Source organism: Melanostigma gelatinosum (assembly GCF_949748355.1).
Source record: "Melanostigma gelatinosum genome assembly, chromosome: 14".
In the NCBI taxonomy this organism is placed as follows: Eukaryota; Metazoa; Chordata; class Actinopteri; order Perciformes; family Zoarcidae; genus Melanostigma; species Melanostigma gelatinosum.
This window is the reverse complement of record NC_136647.1, coordinates 242,501-257,500: the sequence shown is the minus strand read 5'-3', so window position 1 is coordinate 257,500 and position 15,000 is coordinate 242,501. Positions and strand designations below refer to the sequence as shown.

General features: G+C 42.0%; 2 protein-coding genes across 2 annotated transcripts in view; one reads left to right on the top strand and one right to left on the bottom strand.

The window, feature by feature from the left end:
• The window catches only part of LOC306787944 (dachshund homolog 2-like), a gene marked incomplete at its 5' end in the record, with an annotated part of 13,275 nt that extends 1,813 nt beyond the window's left edge, over nucleotides 1–11,462 (top strand). Inside the window, 10 exons of the mRNA XM_079283273.1 lie at nucleotides 3,237–3,346; nucleotides 5,974–6,096; nucleotides 6,314–6,433; nucleotides 6,534–6,688; nucleotides 6,842–6,977; nucleotides 7,720–7,877; nucleotides 9,430–9,577; nucleotides 10,123–10,230; nucleotides 10,303–10,362; nucleotides 10,999–11,462. Of these exons, the coding sequence (XP_079139399.1) occupies nucleotides 3,237–3,346; nucleotides 5,974–6,096; nucleotides 6,314–6,433; nucleotides 6,534–6,688; nucleotides 6,842–6,977; nucleotides 7,720–7,877; nucleotides 9,430–9,577; nucleotides 10,123–10,230; nucleotides 10,303–10,362; nucleotides 10,999–11,036 (1,156 nt within the window). The 3' untranslated portion in view covers nucleotides 11,037–11,462. The remainder of the gene's footprint in view (nucleotides 1–3,236; nucleotides 3,347–5,973; nucleotides 6,097–6,313; nucleotides 6,434–6,533; nucleotides 6,689–6,841; nucleotides 6,978–7,719; nucleotides 7,878–9,429; nucleotides 9,578–10,122; nucleotides 10,231–10,302; nucleotides 10,363–10,998) is intronic.
• Nucleotides 11,463–13,035: 1,573 nt separating this feature from the next.
• The window catches only part of ik (IK cytokine), a 16,588-nt gene continuing 14,623 nt past the window's right edge, over nucleotides 13,036–15,000 (bottom strand). Inside the window, exons 17-20 of the mRNA XM_079283091.1 lie at nucleotides 14,969–15,000; nucleotides 14,778–14,886; nucleotides 14,619–14,653; nucleotides 13,036–13,245 (exon numbers count right to left, since the gene is read on the bottom strand). The exon at nucleotides 14,969–15,000 is cut by the window's right edge and continues 57 nt beyond it. Coding sequence (XP_079139217.1) covers nucleotides 13,218–13,245; nucleotides 14,619–14,653; nucleotides 14,778–14,886; nucleotides 14,969–15,000 — 204 coding nt within the window. The 3' untranslated portion in view covers nucleotides 13,036–13,217. The remainder of the gene's footprint in view (nucleotides 13,246–14,618; nucleotides 14,654–14,777; nucleotides 14,887–14,968) is intronic.

The window sequence follows — 15,000 nt, the reverse complement described above, 5'->3', positions numbered from 1 at the left end:
ACTGTAACTAGTACACTGTACCAGTTTACTGCACCGGTCTAATGTAACTAGTACACTGTACCAGTTTACTGCACCGGTCTACTGTAACTAGTACACTGTACCAGTTTACTGCACCGGTCTAATGTAACTAGTACACTGTACCAGTTTACTGCACCAGTCTACTGTAACTAGTACACTGTACCAGTTTACTGCACCGGTCTAATGTAACTAGTACACTGTACCAGTTTACTGCACCGGTATAATGTAACTAGTACACTGTACCAGTTTACTGCACCGGTCTAATGTAACTAGTACACTGTACCAGTTTACTGCACCGGTCTACTGTAACTAGTACACTGTACCAGTTTACTGCACCGGTCTAATGTAACTAGTACACTGTACCAGTTTACTGCACCGGTCTACTGTAACTAGTACACTGTACCTGTTTACTGCACCTGTCTACTGTAACTAGTACACTACCAGTTTACTGCACCTGTCTACTGTAACTAGTACACTACCAGTTTACTGCACCTGTCTACTGCAACTAGTACACTACCAGTTTACTGCACCTGTCTACTGTAACTAGTACACTGTACCAGTTTACTGCACCTGTCTACTGTAACTAGTACACTGTACCTGTTTACTGCACCTGTCTACTGTAACTAGTACTGTACCAGTTTACTGCACCTGTCTACTGTTATTAAGATTTTATTTGTACAGGGACAGTTCACATTAATCGACAGCACACATTAATAAAAACATGACTGTAAATGTGACAGTGTTAGCTAAAAAAGCTAATTTTCAACCGTTGTCCCTGGGCACGGTGTTAAAAGCCGCTACTGTAACTAGTACACTACCAGTTTACTGCACCTGTCTACTGTAACTAGTACACTGTACCAGTTTACTGCACCTGTCTACTGTAACTAGTACACTGTACCTGTTTACTGCACCTGTCTACTGTAACTAGTACTGTACCAGTTTACTGCACCGGTATAATGTAACTAGTACACTGTACCAGTTTACTACACCGGTCTACTGTAACTAGTACACTGTACCAGTTTAGTGCACCGGTCTAATGTAACTAGTACACTGTACCAGTTTACTGCACTGGTCTAATGTAACTAGTACACTGTACCAGTTTACTGCACCGGTCTAATGTAACGAGTACACTGTACCAGTTTACTGCACTGGTCTAATGTAACTAGTACACTGTACCAGTTTACTGCACCGGTCTACTGTAACTAGTACACTGTACCAGTTTACTGCACCGGTCTAATGTAACGAGTACACTGTACCAGTTTACTGCACCGGTCTACTGTAACTAGTACACTGTACCAGTTTACTGCACCTGTCTACTGTAACTAGTACACTACCAGTTTACTGCACCTGTCTACTGTAACTAGTACACTGTACCAGTTTACTACACCGGTCTACTGTAACTAGTACACTGTACCAGTTTAGTGCACCGGTCTAATGTAACGAGTACACTGTACCAGTTTACTGCACCGGTCTACTGTAACTAGTACACTGTACCAGTTTACTGCACCGGTCTACTGTAACTAGTACACTGTACCAGTTTACTGCACCGGTCTAATGTAACGAGTACACTGTACCAGTTTACTGCACCGGTCTAATGTAACGAGTACACTGTACCTGTTTACTGCACCGGTCTAATGTAACGAGTACACTACCAGTTTACTGCACCGGTATAATGTAACTAGTACACTGTACCTGTTTACTGCACCGGTATAATGTAACTAGTACACTGTACCAGTTTACTGCACCGGCATAATGTAACTAGTACACTGTACCAGTTTACTGCACCGGTCTACTGTAACTAGCACACTGTACCAGTTTACTGCACCGGTATAATGTAACTAGTACACTGTACCTGTTTACTGCACTGGTCTACCGTAACTAGTACACTGTACCAGTTTACTGCACCGGTCTACTGTAACTCGTACACTGTACCAGTTTACTGCACCGGTATAATGTAACTGGTACACTGTACCAGTTTACTGCGCGGGTCGACTAACTAGTACACTGTACCAGTTTACTGCACTGGTCTAATGTAACTAGTACACTGTACCAGTTTACTGCACCGGTCTACTGTAACTAGTACACTGTACCAGTTTATTGCACCGGTATAATGTAACTAGTACAGTGCACCGGTATAATGTAACTAGTACACTGTACCAGTTTACTGCACCGGTCTACTGTAACTAGTACACTGTACCAGTTTACTGCACCGGTATAATGTAACTAGTACACTGTACCAGTTTACTGCACCGGTCTAATGTAACTAGTACACTGTACCTGTTTACTGCACCGGTATAATGTAACGAGTACACTGTACCAGTTTACTGCACCGGTATAATGTAACTAGTACACTGTACCAGTTTACTGCACCGGTCTAATGTAACTAGTACACTGCACCGGTATAATGTAACTAGTACACTGTACCTGTTTACTGCACCGGTCTAATGTAACTAGTACACTGTACCTGTTTACTGCACCGGTCTAATGTAACTAGTACACTGCACCGGTCTAATGTAACTAGTACACTGTACCTGTTTACTGCACCGGTCTAATGTAACTAGTACACTGCACCGGTATAATGTAACTAGTACACTGTACCAGTTTACTGCACCGGTCTAATGTAACTAGTAAACTGCACCGGTATAATGTAACTAGTACACTGTACCAGTTTACTGCACCGGTCTAATGTAACTAGTACACTGTTTACTGCAGTCTCTTTATTTCTGCCCCTCCCCCCCCCCCCCACCTTGACCAGAAGAGCGCCTTTCAGAAGAGCGCCTTTTCTCTACGGCAACCCTGAAGGGACATCATATATCATATCTCCAATACAAAACGATAAACATGAGACAGTTACAATAATAATAAATTAAGAATACTTACCTGTTTTGTTTTGTTGTTGTTTTTTAATTATTGTTATTATTTTTTTTTTTTTTCCCATCTCAAAAGGCTCAAGGACACACACACACATACACAACTGACTATAGGATGTTTGCTGGCTTTTATCCCACTGTTCTTGTCATCCTCTTGTTGTTGTGTCTATGTATTGTCTCTTGTCTTTCAATAAAAGAAATGCGTTAACGCGCGATAAAATAAATGTCGGCGTTAATTAATTAATGCGTTAACGCGATAATAACGCGTTAACTTGCCCAGCACTAATTTATATATATATATATATACATTTTATATTTATTCATTATTGATTCATTATTGTTTTTCAGCTCTCGACCAGGCCGTCCTCCGAAGAGGACGCTGGGCGTGGCCACGGTGACGGACGGCTCCAGGCTCCTCCCACATTGTCTGATAAGCCCTGCCCTGCTGTCACAGACAGGTGAGAGGAACAATTCTACAGAGTGATTTGAGCTTTAATTAGCTCATTAATTAGCAGACAGAGAGATGATTGACATATTCGAGTCTCACCTCAAGCACTGTGTGTGTGTGTGTGTGTGTGTGTGTGTGTGTGTGTGTGTGTGTGTGTGTGTGTGTGTGTCAAGACTTATCTAATGTTGGAAAAAAACGTCCAAGAAAAGAAGCAGGTAGAGAACAGAGTACCTGAACATGTAGTGAACAGAGTACCTGAACAGGTAGAGAACAGAGTACCTGAACAGGTAGAGAACAGAGTACCTGAACAGGTAGAGAACAGAGTACCTGAACAGGTAGAGAACAGAGTACCTGAACAGGTAGAGAACAGAGTACCTGAACAGGTAGTGAACAGAGTACCTGAACAGGTAGAGAACAGAGTACCTGAACAGGTAGTGAACAGAGTACCTGAACAGGTAGTGAACAGAGTACCTGAACAGGTAGTGAACAGAGTACCTGAGCAGGTAGAGAACAGAGTACCTGTGTGTGTGTACTTTGTTGTACTTCTACCTGCTAAAAGCTAAATTGAATAGGTCATGTGGAACCTGCAGCTGCTTCTATGTTTATTGTGGGATGGTCTGGAGGAACCGGTCCCCTGTGAACCTGCTGGTCCTCCGATGAAGACTGAAGCCTTTTGAAGAGACGCTCTGCTGGTCACATACCAACCGTGTCACCTCCTCTCCTCCTGACAGCTTCATGAAACACGCACTGTTTTATTAAAAATACTCAAAGTGGCACTTTTGTTGACGACCGAGGTCAGAGAGAGATCAAAGAGACATAATTAACTCTACACACGCACACACAAGCACACGCACACACACAGTCGTTTGTTTTCATCATGTGTGTTTATAAACATCAGTGATGTGTTTCCTGTTCCTGTTTTTATTTATTTTATCAGTAAATAACTAAAGAATCTTTATATTTCTCAGCTTCCAGCAAGTCACTTTTTGGTTCTAACTGGCTCTATCAATATGTTGCTCTATCAATATGTTGCTCTATCAATATGTTGCTCTATCAATATGTTGCTCAATCAATATGTTGCTCTATCAATATGTTGCTCTATCAATATGTTGCTCTGTCAATATGTTGCTCTGTCAATATGTTGCTCTGTCAATATGTTGCTCAGTCAATATGTTGCTCTGTCAATATGTTGCTCTGTCAATATGTTGCTCTATCAATATGTTGCTCTATCAATAAATGATTGAAGGTTTCATCAGTGAGCCAAACAAAGGGATGCTAGAGCTAGGCTAGCGTCTTGATGCTAAGCTAAGCTACAGGATGTGTCATTAAATGTTCCACATTCAGAAATATTCAAAGAACAAAAACAGAATCCTGCAGCGAAACACGGAGAACAAAAATACTTTTTGTTTGGTTCATGAGGAGTTAACGAGCCGCAGGAGTCCCTCGTTAATACCAATTGAGTTAATTAGAGGAGGCTGTTAATTGGGCCAAGTGGCTGCAGGGAGAGAGAGGAGGTCACTGGAGACTTATTAATTATTGATTAATCACCAACTTCTGCAAAACATTTGGAACATTTACCTTCATCTTCTTCTGCAAAGACTAAAACATTCAATGGAAATGTTCAAGAATTAATAATTAATAATTTGTATCGTTAATAAATCTCCACCTTCAGTAACATGTTTATGTACAAATACAACCAATAATGTTCAAAATGTACAGAATTAAAAAGAGAGAATATCATTAATATGATCACAACGTTTTCATACGATGTCACCATAAGTCAAAGGGATTGATTTCAATTTCAATGAATTTGAAATCTGTGATCTTGTGACCGCGTCTCACCTGGACTGGACTAACGTGTCTCTGGTTTCAGGTGTCTCACTTGGGCTGAACTCACCTGTCTCAGGTGTCTCACCTGGACTGAACTCACCTGTCTCAGGTGTCTCACCTGGACTGAACTCACCTGTCTCAGGTGTCTCACCTGGGCTGAACTCACCTGTCTCAGGTGTCTCACCTGGACTGAACTCACCTGTCTGAGGTGTCTCACCTGGACTGAACTCACCTGTCTGAGGTGTCTCACCTGGACTGAACTCACCTGTCTCAGGTGTCTCACCTGGACTGAACTCACCTGTCTCAGGTGTCTCACCTGGACTGGACTCACCTGTCTCAGGTGTCTCACCTGGGCTGAACTCACCTGTCTCAGGTGTCTCACCTGGGCTGAACTCACCTGTCTCAGGTGTCTCACCTGGACTGAACTCACCTGTCTCAGGTGTCTCACCTGGACTGGACTCACCTGTCTCAGGTGTCTCACCTGGGCTGAACTCACCTGTCTCAGGTGTCTCACCTGGGCTGAACTCACCTGTCTCAGGTGTCTCACCTGGACTGAACTCACCTGTCTCAGGTGTCTCACCTGGACTGGACTCACCTGTCTCAGGTGTCTCACCTGGGCTGAACTCACCTGTCTCAGGTGTCTCACCTGGACTGGACTCACCTGTCTCAGGTGTCTCACCTGGACTGAACTCACCTGTCTCAGGTGTCTCACCTGGACTGGACTCACCTGTCTCAGGTGTCGCACCTGAACTGAACTCACCTGTCTCAGCTGTCTCACCTGAACTCTGGTGCCTCTGTCCTCTATAGGTGTTACTCAGGCGATGGTCGAGGCTCTCAAGCTGCAGAAGATGAGAATGATGATGGGTTTCCACGGCAACAGCGATCTGCACCGTCAGCACAACGGTGCCGAGTCAGAGAACGACGACACAGGTAGAGCATGACATCATCATCATGACATCATCATCCGTCTCTGAACCTAAACCTTTGTGTGTCCTCGTCTCATGTCATGTCCTCGTAACATGTCCTCATCCTCGTCTCACGTCCTCATCTCACGTTCTCGTCTCACGTCCTCGTCTCCTGTCCTCGTCTCACGTCCTATGTCCTCGTCTCACGTCCTCGTCTCATGTCCTTGTCCCCCCCCCCGTAGGAGGCAGTGAAGGATCCTGGGAGAAGGAGCAGCGCTTCCTCTCTCCTCCCTCCTCCTCCTCAGCTGTAGCTCCTCCTCCTGGTTCCTCTCTGCAGCATCACAGCACCCTATTGGCCAACCGTGAGTCACGTCTCTCCTCTGATTGGACAACTCAACAGCTTTATCGTTGTTAGCCTAGCATCGTACCATTCCTTCTGTTTATCTGGCTCCGCCTCCTCAGGTTTGTCAGACTTCCCTTTTATGGTCATGCCACACCCCCTCCTCCCCATGGGCCTGCCCCCTGCCAGCGTTGCCATGGCGATTAACCAGATGAGTCAGCTGAGCGGTTCGGCAAACATGGCCGTCGTGTCACATGTTCAACTAGAAGAGAGCAAGGTGACTGCAAGCTAACACCGCTAGTGCTAAAAGTGCGAATGCAAACAGTGCTAATGCATTTTACTGTTGATTCCTGATGGTAAAAATGCTACCGTCACTGCTAACCACACACGTGCTAACAGCGCTAATGCTAATCCTCTCCTCCGTGTTCAGGAGTCTTCTCCAGGAAGCCCCTCCCCTTGCCCCTCCCCCAGTGACGATCCCCGAGAACCAACCAGCCAATCACATTCCAAAGCCTCTTCATCCTCCTCTTCATCACCTCCTCCTCCAGCAGACTCACCGGAGCTCGGTCAGTTCTGTAGATTAAAATAATTTGAATGACATATTAATATAATACACCAACAGAGCTGCTGTGTTCAGGTGCATCAGTGACTTTGTGTTGTGATGAACTCCACAGACGGAGAGATCAACTTTAGAAAGGTGTTGAAAGAAACAGGTAAGTCATCTTATCTCTGATTGGAGCATCGAGAAGTGATGTCACAGCGAGGAAACATGACATCATCCTTCATTTAGGTTTTTAATCAGACCGACACTCCACTTTACTAGAAACCTGTGATTTGAAAACATCAGTTTGATAAAAAAAAACTGAACTTGTAATAAAAATCCTATTTAGTTAAATGGTCTTTCAGCAATAAACACTTTTTAATTGTTGAATTGATTGACATCTGACCTGTATCTGATTCCATATGGTTTCTGCTGTTCACACATACGAGTAAAGAAATATTATTTGCGTCACTTTTGGGACAAACAGGAGAGAAACAACAGACACATAAATAATAGACACACAAATACACAAATACTATGTGTTACATTCCCAGATGTCCTCACAAAGATCAACATATAAAAGCACACAAACAAACAAAGTGCTCATGAATAATAAAAACAGGAAGCTTTTCTCCACCTTTTAGAAAATGTCTTTAAATATTCAAGAGGTTGTTTGTTTAGTGGCTGAAACAAAAAAACACATCAACAACCAGAAAACAGGTCTATTGTTTGTGACACATGTGTCTTAACTTTCTTTGTACCTGGAGCTGACAGCCTGATGCCCCTCCCCCTCCTCAAACCGACCTACGAGAAGCTGGCGCTCACCTCTCAGCCGCTGTCATTCAACCACGCAAACCCCGCCTTCGCTCCACTCCTGTTGGCTGAGGGTTTGTCTTCAATGGAGACGCTGCTGATCAACATACAGGTGACAATGTTACCTGAAACAATGTAGAGATGATAACATACAGACAGTATCATGGAGACGACAATATAGAGACGACACTGTAGAGACAGCATCATGGAGACGACACTGTAGAGACAGCATCATGGAGACGACAATGTAGACGATAACGTACAGACAGCAGCATGGAGACGACAATGTAGACGATAACGTACAGACAGCATCATGGAGACGACAATGTAGACGATAACGTACAGACAGCATCATGGAGACGACAATGTAGACGATAACGTACAGACAGCAGCATGGAGACGACAATGTAGAGACAGCATCATGGAGACGACAATGTAGAGACAGTATCATGGAGACGACAATGTAGAGATGACAATGTAGAGACAGTATCATGGAGATGACAATGTAGAGACAGTATCATGGAGATGACAATGTAGAGACAACAATATAGAGACAACAGTGTAGAGACAGCATCATGGAGACGACAATGTAGAGACGACAATACAGAGACGACACTGTAGAGACAGCATCATGGAGACGACAATGTAGAGACGACACTGTAGAGACAGTATCATGGAGACGACAATGTAGAGACGACACTGTAGAGACAGCATCATGGAGACGACACTGTAGAGACAGTATCATGGAGACGACAATGTAGAGACGATAACGTACAGACAGCATCATGGAGACGACAATGTAGAGACAGTATCATGGAGACGACACTGTAGAGACAGCATCATGGAGACGACAATATAGAGACGACACTGTAGAGACAGCATCATGGAGACGACAATATAGAGACGACACTGTAGAGACAGTATCATGGAGACGACAATGTAGAGACGATAACGTACAGACAGCATCATGGAGACGACAATGTAGAGACAGTATCATGGAGACGACACTGTAGAGACAGCATCATGGAGACAACAATATAGAGACGACACTGTAGAGACAGTATCATGGAGACGACAATGTAGAGACGATAACGTACAGACAGCATCATGGAGACGACAATGTAGAGACGACAATGTAGAGACGACAATGTAGAGACGATAACGTACAGACAGCATCATGGAGACGACACTGTAGAGACAGCATCATGGAGACAACAATATAGAGACGACACTGTAGAGACAGCATCATGGAGACGACAATATAGAGACGACACTGTAGAGACAGCATCATGGAGACGACAATATAGAGACGACACTGTAGAGACAGTATCATGGAGACGACAATGTAGAGACGATAACGTACAGACAGCATCATGGAGACGACAATGTAGAGACGACAATGTAGAGACAGTATCATGGAGACGACAATGTAGAGACGATAACGTACAGACATATATAGTCGCCCTCTATATATGTAGAGATGACAATATGGAGACGACACTGTAGAGACAGTATCGTGGAGACGACAATGTAGAAACGACAACGTACGGACAGTATCGTGTATGTCGAGACAGTATCATGGAAACGACTATTCAGAGAACATAACGTACAGACAGCATCATTGAGACGACAATGTAGAGACGATAACGTCTTTGTGTCCTCAGGGTCTCATGAAGATGACGGTGGACTGCGTTCGTTCTCAGGACAAACACAACCAGCTGGAGAAGAAAGCTTTAAAAGTAGAACTGGAGCGAGAGAGAGACGCACGACAAATACTCCAGAGACAACTGACCTCCGAGTTACAGACAAGAGGTGAGACAGGTCACTGGACCAGAGGTGAGACAGGTCACTACTACATTATTATGGTCTGTTGACATATCGTGGTCTGTTGACTCGTTATGGTCTGTTGACTCGTTATTTTGGTCTGTTGACTCGTTATTTTGGTCTGTTGACTCGTTATTTTGGTCTGTTGACTCGTTATTTTGGTCTGTTGACTCGTTATTTTGGTCTGTTGACTCGTTATTATGGTCTGTTGACTCGTTATTATGGTCTGTTGACACGTTATTTTGGTCTGTTGACTCGTTATGTTGGTCTGTTGACTCGTTATTATGGTCTGTTGACTCGTTATTTTGGTCTGTTGACTTGTTATTTTGGTCTGTTGACTCGTTATTTTGGTCTGTTGACTCGTTATTATGGTCTGTTGACTTGTTATTTTGGTCTGTTGACTCATTATTTTGGTCTGTTGACTCATTATTATGGTCTGTTGACTTGTTATTTTGGTCTGTTGACTTGTTATTTTGGTCTGTTGACTCATTATTTTGGTCTGTTGTCTTATTATTATGGTCTGTCATTGTCAGTGTCGATCCAGAGGAGGCTGAAGAAGGAGAAGAAGGTGAAGAGGAAGCTGCAGGAGGCGTTAGACATTGAGTCGAGGAGGAGAGAGCAGGTGGAGAGAGCGCTCACAGGTGAATGCTAAGCTACATTAGCACAGCGCTAGGCTACATTAGCACAGTGCTAACAACGTGTTTCTGTTTCAGATGCAGTGATTCCTGAGAGAGAACTGGAGAACAAACAGCAGGAAAACTCTTTAGCTCAAGGTAACGACAACAAAAATACATCTTATATAAAGAAATAACGACAAAGTCAGACGGGAAGTCAGACAGGACATCAAAGATGATGTCAAACAGGAAGTCAAACAGTATTCAGAGACAAACTAACTTGTTGGTTTGAGTTCAATTATAAAGGATTTGATGCCGATAATAAAAAATTCGGAAAATATCAGAATTATACCGTTACAACAAATGTAAAGATAATAAACAGCCGCAGCGGAAAGAAAACAAATCAGCGGAGAAAATTGATTAACAGTGAGTCGATCATCATGTAAAGTCTATGAGTCACATGTTGAATGAATCTGAAGCTGAAACGTGAAGAGTTTCTGTCACTTTAATTAATGTTGGTGTGTGTCCACTGTGAAATAGAATCAAGGGAAACAATCACAAACTACACAGCAGAACACGAACACACACACACACACACAGATAATAAGATTCATTCATCAAGGTGTTGATGTGTTGTCGAGCTTCAGCTTCATTTTCACGTGACAGACTTTTATTCTGAAAAGTTCTCATTAAAAACAAACATCTGGATTTTGTTTAACGAGGTCTGAAGACTTGTTACCTGAAGATGTAAATAATTTAAATAAAAACTGAAATGAACTTCCTGTTTTACTGCAGAAAACCGAGCGTTCATCAAACCTTCACCTGTCTTCTGAGACCTCAGACCACATGAAGAGGAAGAGGAGCTGATGAAGAGGAGGAGCTGATGAAGAAGAGGAGCTGATGAAGAGGAGTTGAGGAAGAGGAGGAGCTGATGAAGAAGATGAAGAGGAGGAGCTGATGAATAGGATGAAGAGGAGGAGCTGATGAAGAAGAGGAGACCTGAAAAAGAAAACCAGACAAAAGACACCTCAAAAACAAGAGAGGAACTAAAAACTCAAAATCCCATTAGCCACTTCTCCTTTAATAAACTATCATCATTATTGTTATCCTGTTAGCCCCGCCCCCTGCTGACCTGGACAGTTCTCACCTGTAGGAGGCGGAGCCACACCTGAACTTGAATTTAATGTTTCTTTACTGCTGTAAAACTTGTGTTTAGTAGTTACAAGTGATACAAGTTGTAGTACTGGTACTACCTGCAGTACTTAAGTGTAGTAGAAGTACTGTTGCTGTTCATTTATCGGGATTCTCAATGTATTAAGAAACAGAACTTAACGAGTTCTGACCCTTAACGAGCTTAACGAGGTCTGACTCTTAACAAGCTTAACGGGTAAAGAATCACAGGTGGGCGTGGTCAGACGGGCAGCATCCTGCTTAACGAGCTGTCCTTAACGAGGCGTCAGCTGATTAGTTGATGTTTTTAGTGTACAGTAAACAGTGTTTATTGTTTGTTTTTAAGTGTAAATACTGAACATGTTCATTAAACATTTTAGAATGTATAGATTGAATAGATTGAAGTCATGTGACTTCATCTTTCAATAATTCAAACTTTATCGGTTTGTTTACTTTTGTTGTTGGTCATTAAAATATTTAAAACATTCATTTACTCTACTGACACGTCTCCTCCTCTTCAAACTTTTTAGAAATGTTTTTCTTTTTTCTTCATGGAGTCAGTTCTGTTCTCCGATTGGTCCAAACCGTGTGTGTGAGATAGCTGGAGGTGTGAATTGTGTCGCGACATTACCCACTGTGTTTTAGCCTAGTTTTCCCTCCATCACACACACACACACACACAGGTGTGTGTGTGTGTCAGATCTCACACACACACACACACAGGTGTGTGTGTGTGAGATCTGACTGGTCGGCTCTTCCTGTCTGTGATGAATATGACCAACAGCAATCAGAGAGAGTTCATCAGAGAACAAAAGGTTTGTGTGAGATTTACACTTGTATATGTATATATACACACACACGTATACATCTATAGAATATATATATATATATGTGACATCACTATTAATATTTGGGTGACTTCATTGAAATGTAATTTAAAGGGTTAAACAGAAGCGGATGTTTTATCGTTTTAGTATGCGAGTAGTTTGAAGTTCTATTTTCTTTGTGCTGAATATTAATCATTCAGGTTTTAATCATCAACTTAAAGACAAAAACAGTCAAACTTTCTGTCTTTGATGTTGAAAAATCCACTTCCTGTTTAGCTGCTGGTGGGCGGAGCTCTGAGGCCTTGTTAGCCGCTCGTTAACATCTCGTTAGTATCTTCAGAAACATGCAGATCTCCATATTCATCCAGATAATTAACGAATGAATAACTAACTCATCTGGAGGATCAATGAGTCCAGATGTCAAAGTGTTAAACGTGTTTCTATCAACAACAACAAACAGTTTGATCTGTTAACGAGGAGCTGAGTCTTAACATCAACAAACACTAATTAGAACAAACACAAGTTACAACACAGAGCAGCTTTAATTAGAACCAACGCGCCTCTTAATTAATCAGCTGATGTTGATCTGATAAACAAACTGACGTGTTCCACTTTAGAAAATATCAAAACATGAACCCATCAACAGTTTCCACCAGACGACTGGTCTCAAATACCATACATTCATTTATTTATTTAAATAATATATATATATATATATATATATATAATGTATATATATATATAATATATATATAAAAATAAAACACACTATATATATACATACACATTAAATACCAGAAGAGACGACAAACATCAAAACACAATAAGATCGGTTTCATTGATCTTTAATGATGATTCAATAACATCAGATATCAGGTTACCAACAGACAAATGTTGTAAAGTTTAATGAAGCCAAAACCACAGAAGGTGATCATTTAAGGTTTTTAATTAAAGTAATAATCACATCACAGATCAATAACTGATCACTATTGATCCTGTAGGACAATGAGGAAGTCTTCAGTATTTAGGCCTCTTCACGTCAACCCTGAAACACAAACACATTTAAACACCGTTTACGTTTACAGACCATTTACATATTGTTTACAGCTGTGATTCTTAACCCACGATTGGGCTGCGAGCGCCACCTAGAGGGCCGCAAAAAACTTTCAGTTTTGCACCATGAGACGCTCAGTTACAATACAGCTTCCCACCACCTGGTGGCGGTAATGCGTCAGTCAGTTCTTTAACAAGCTGCAATAAGCAGAAGAAGACACTCAGCTAGCCGCTAGCCTGTAGCGAAAGTTATGGATAAGTTATTAAAAAGAAAAAATGAAGATGACAGTGGTGCCATACCCCCCAAAAGTCTAAATGTGTGTGCAAGTACAACCCTGACTTTCTTAAGTACGGCTTTGTGAACGGAGGCAACGAGGCAGAGCCGAGTGCTCAGTGTGTGGAATGTGAGCTAATGCTATCAAACGAAGCTCTGAAGCCTTCAAAAATAAAGAGACACGTAGCAACGAAACATCCAACGCTCGTGGGAAAGTCTGTTGAGCTTCTTGTTGTGTATGCAGGTTTACATACACATGATAATAAATGTCTTTGTGATCATCACATTCTATCATCTCATTTATTTGTATATATATATATATATACATACATACATACATACATATATATATATATATACACACACACACGTAGTTTTTGAAATTTGCAAAGGCTAAAAATAAAAAGGAAAATATAAAATCAAAATATAAAGGGAGAAACACCTTTAGTGTGTCAGAATATCATGTGGGTACCATGTGTCCATTTGGGTCTCCAAATATCCTTTTAGAGCTCCGCCTGGATCTCTTCATGAAGAAACACTGTAGAATGGTCATACTTTGTCTTTGTCTTTGTAGAATGGTCATACTTTGACCAATCTTCTTCACATGTGAAGCAGTTGTTCACTGATAGTGTAGTTACAGCCCTACACTGTCCTTTACCTGTACAGATACAGCCACCGGCAGTTATTTACACTGAAAGATACTTTTTTATTTTATGCGGACAAAAACCTTCAATTTGTACTGATCCAAAGGCCCACTGCTCTGTTTCTGTATGACCTGCAGGTGTTCTGACCCTTGTGATGCATATCGTCAGAGTGGTTCAGAAGCTACAGACATTTTAATTTGGGTATGTCATTTTAGGCGGTTTTGCTCCAAAATAGGGGTGGAGTTGAACAGGGAACAATATAGTTATTGAATACAAATCAAACCAAGAGTGAGATCAATGAGTTCAACTAATAGTGTTGATATTTGAATGGGCCCCGGGGTCAAAAAGGTTAAGAACCCCTGCTTTACAGGACGTCTACGCTTATCGACCGCTTACGTTTACAGTCTGTTTACAGGACGGTTACATGAATAAACAGGAAACACTCACCCATCAGCCTCCATCTTCTTCCTCTTCTCTATGATCTGAAAACAGTTTGTTTGTTTATTTATTGTTACCAAAGCAACCTGGGGTCCACATTCCTAAAATAAAATGTTTATACCTTGTACAGTACTCAATGATGTCACAATGATCAACAGATTAACTCACAGCACTGATCTTCTTCCACTGTCGGTCCAGTTCTGCTTTCTCATTGGTCTCCTTGAAGCGCCGAGTCTTTCTGCCCTCAGACATCTTGATACCGTACTGGAAGGCAGCCCTGCAGGGACAATCTTCATCGTCAACCTTTATCATCATCATCATCATCAATCCATCATCACACAGCAGGAACTAAGACGTACTTTGGCAGCGCCTCCTTGTTGTTCATATAATC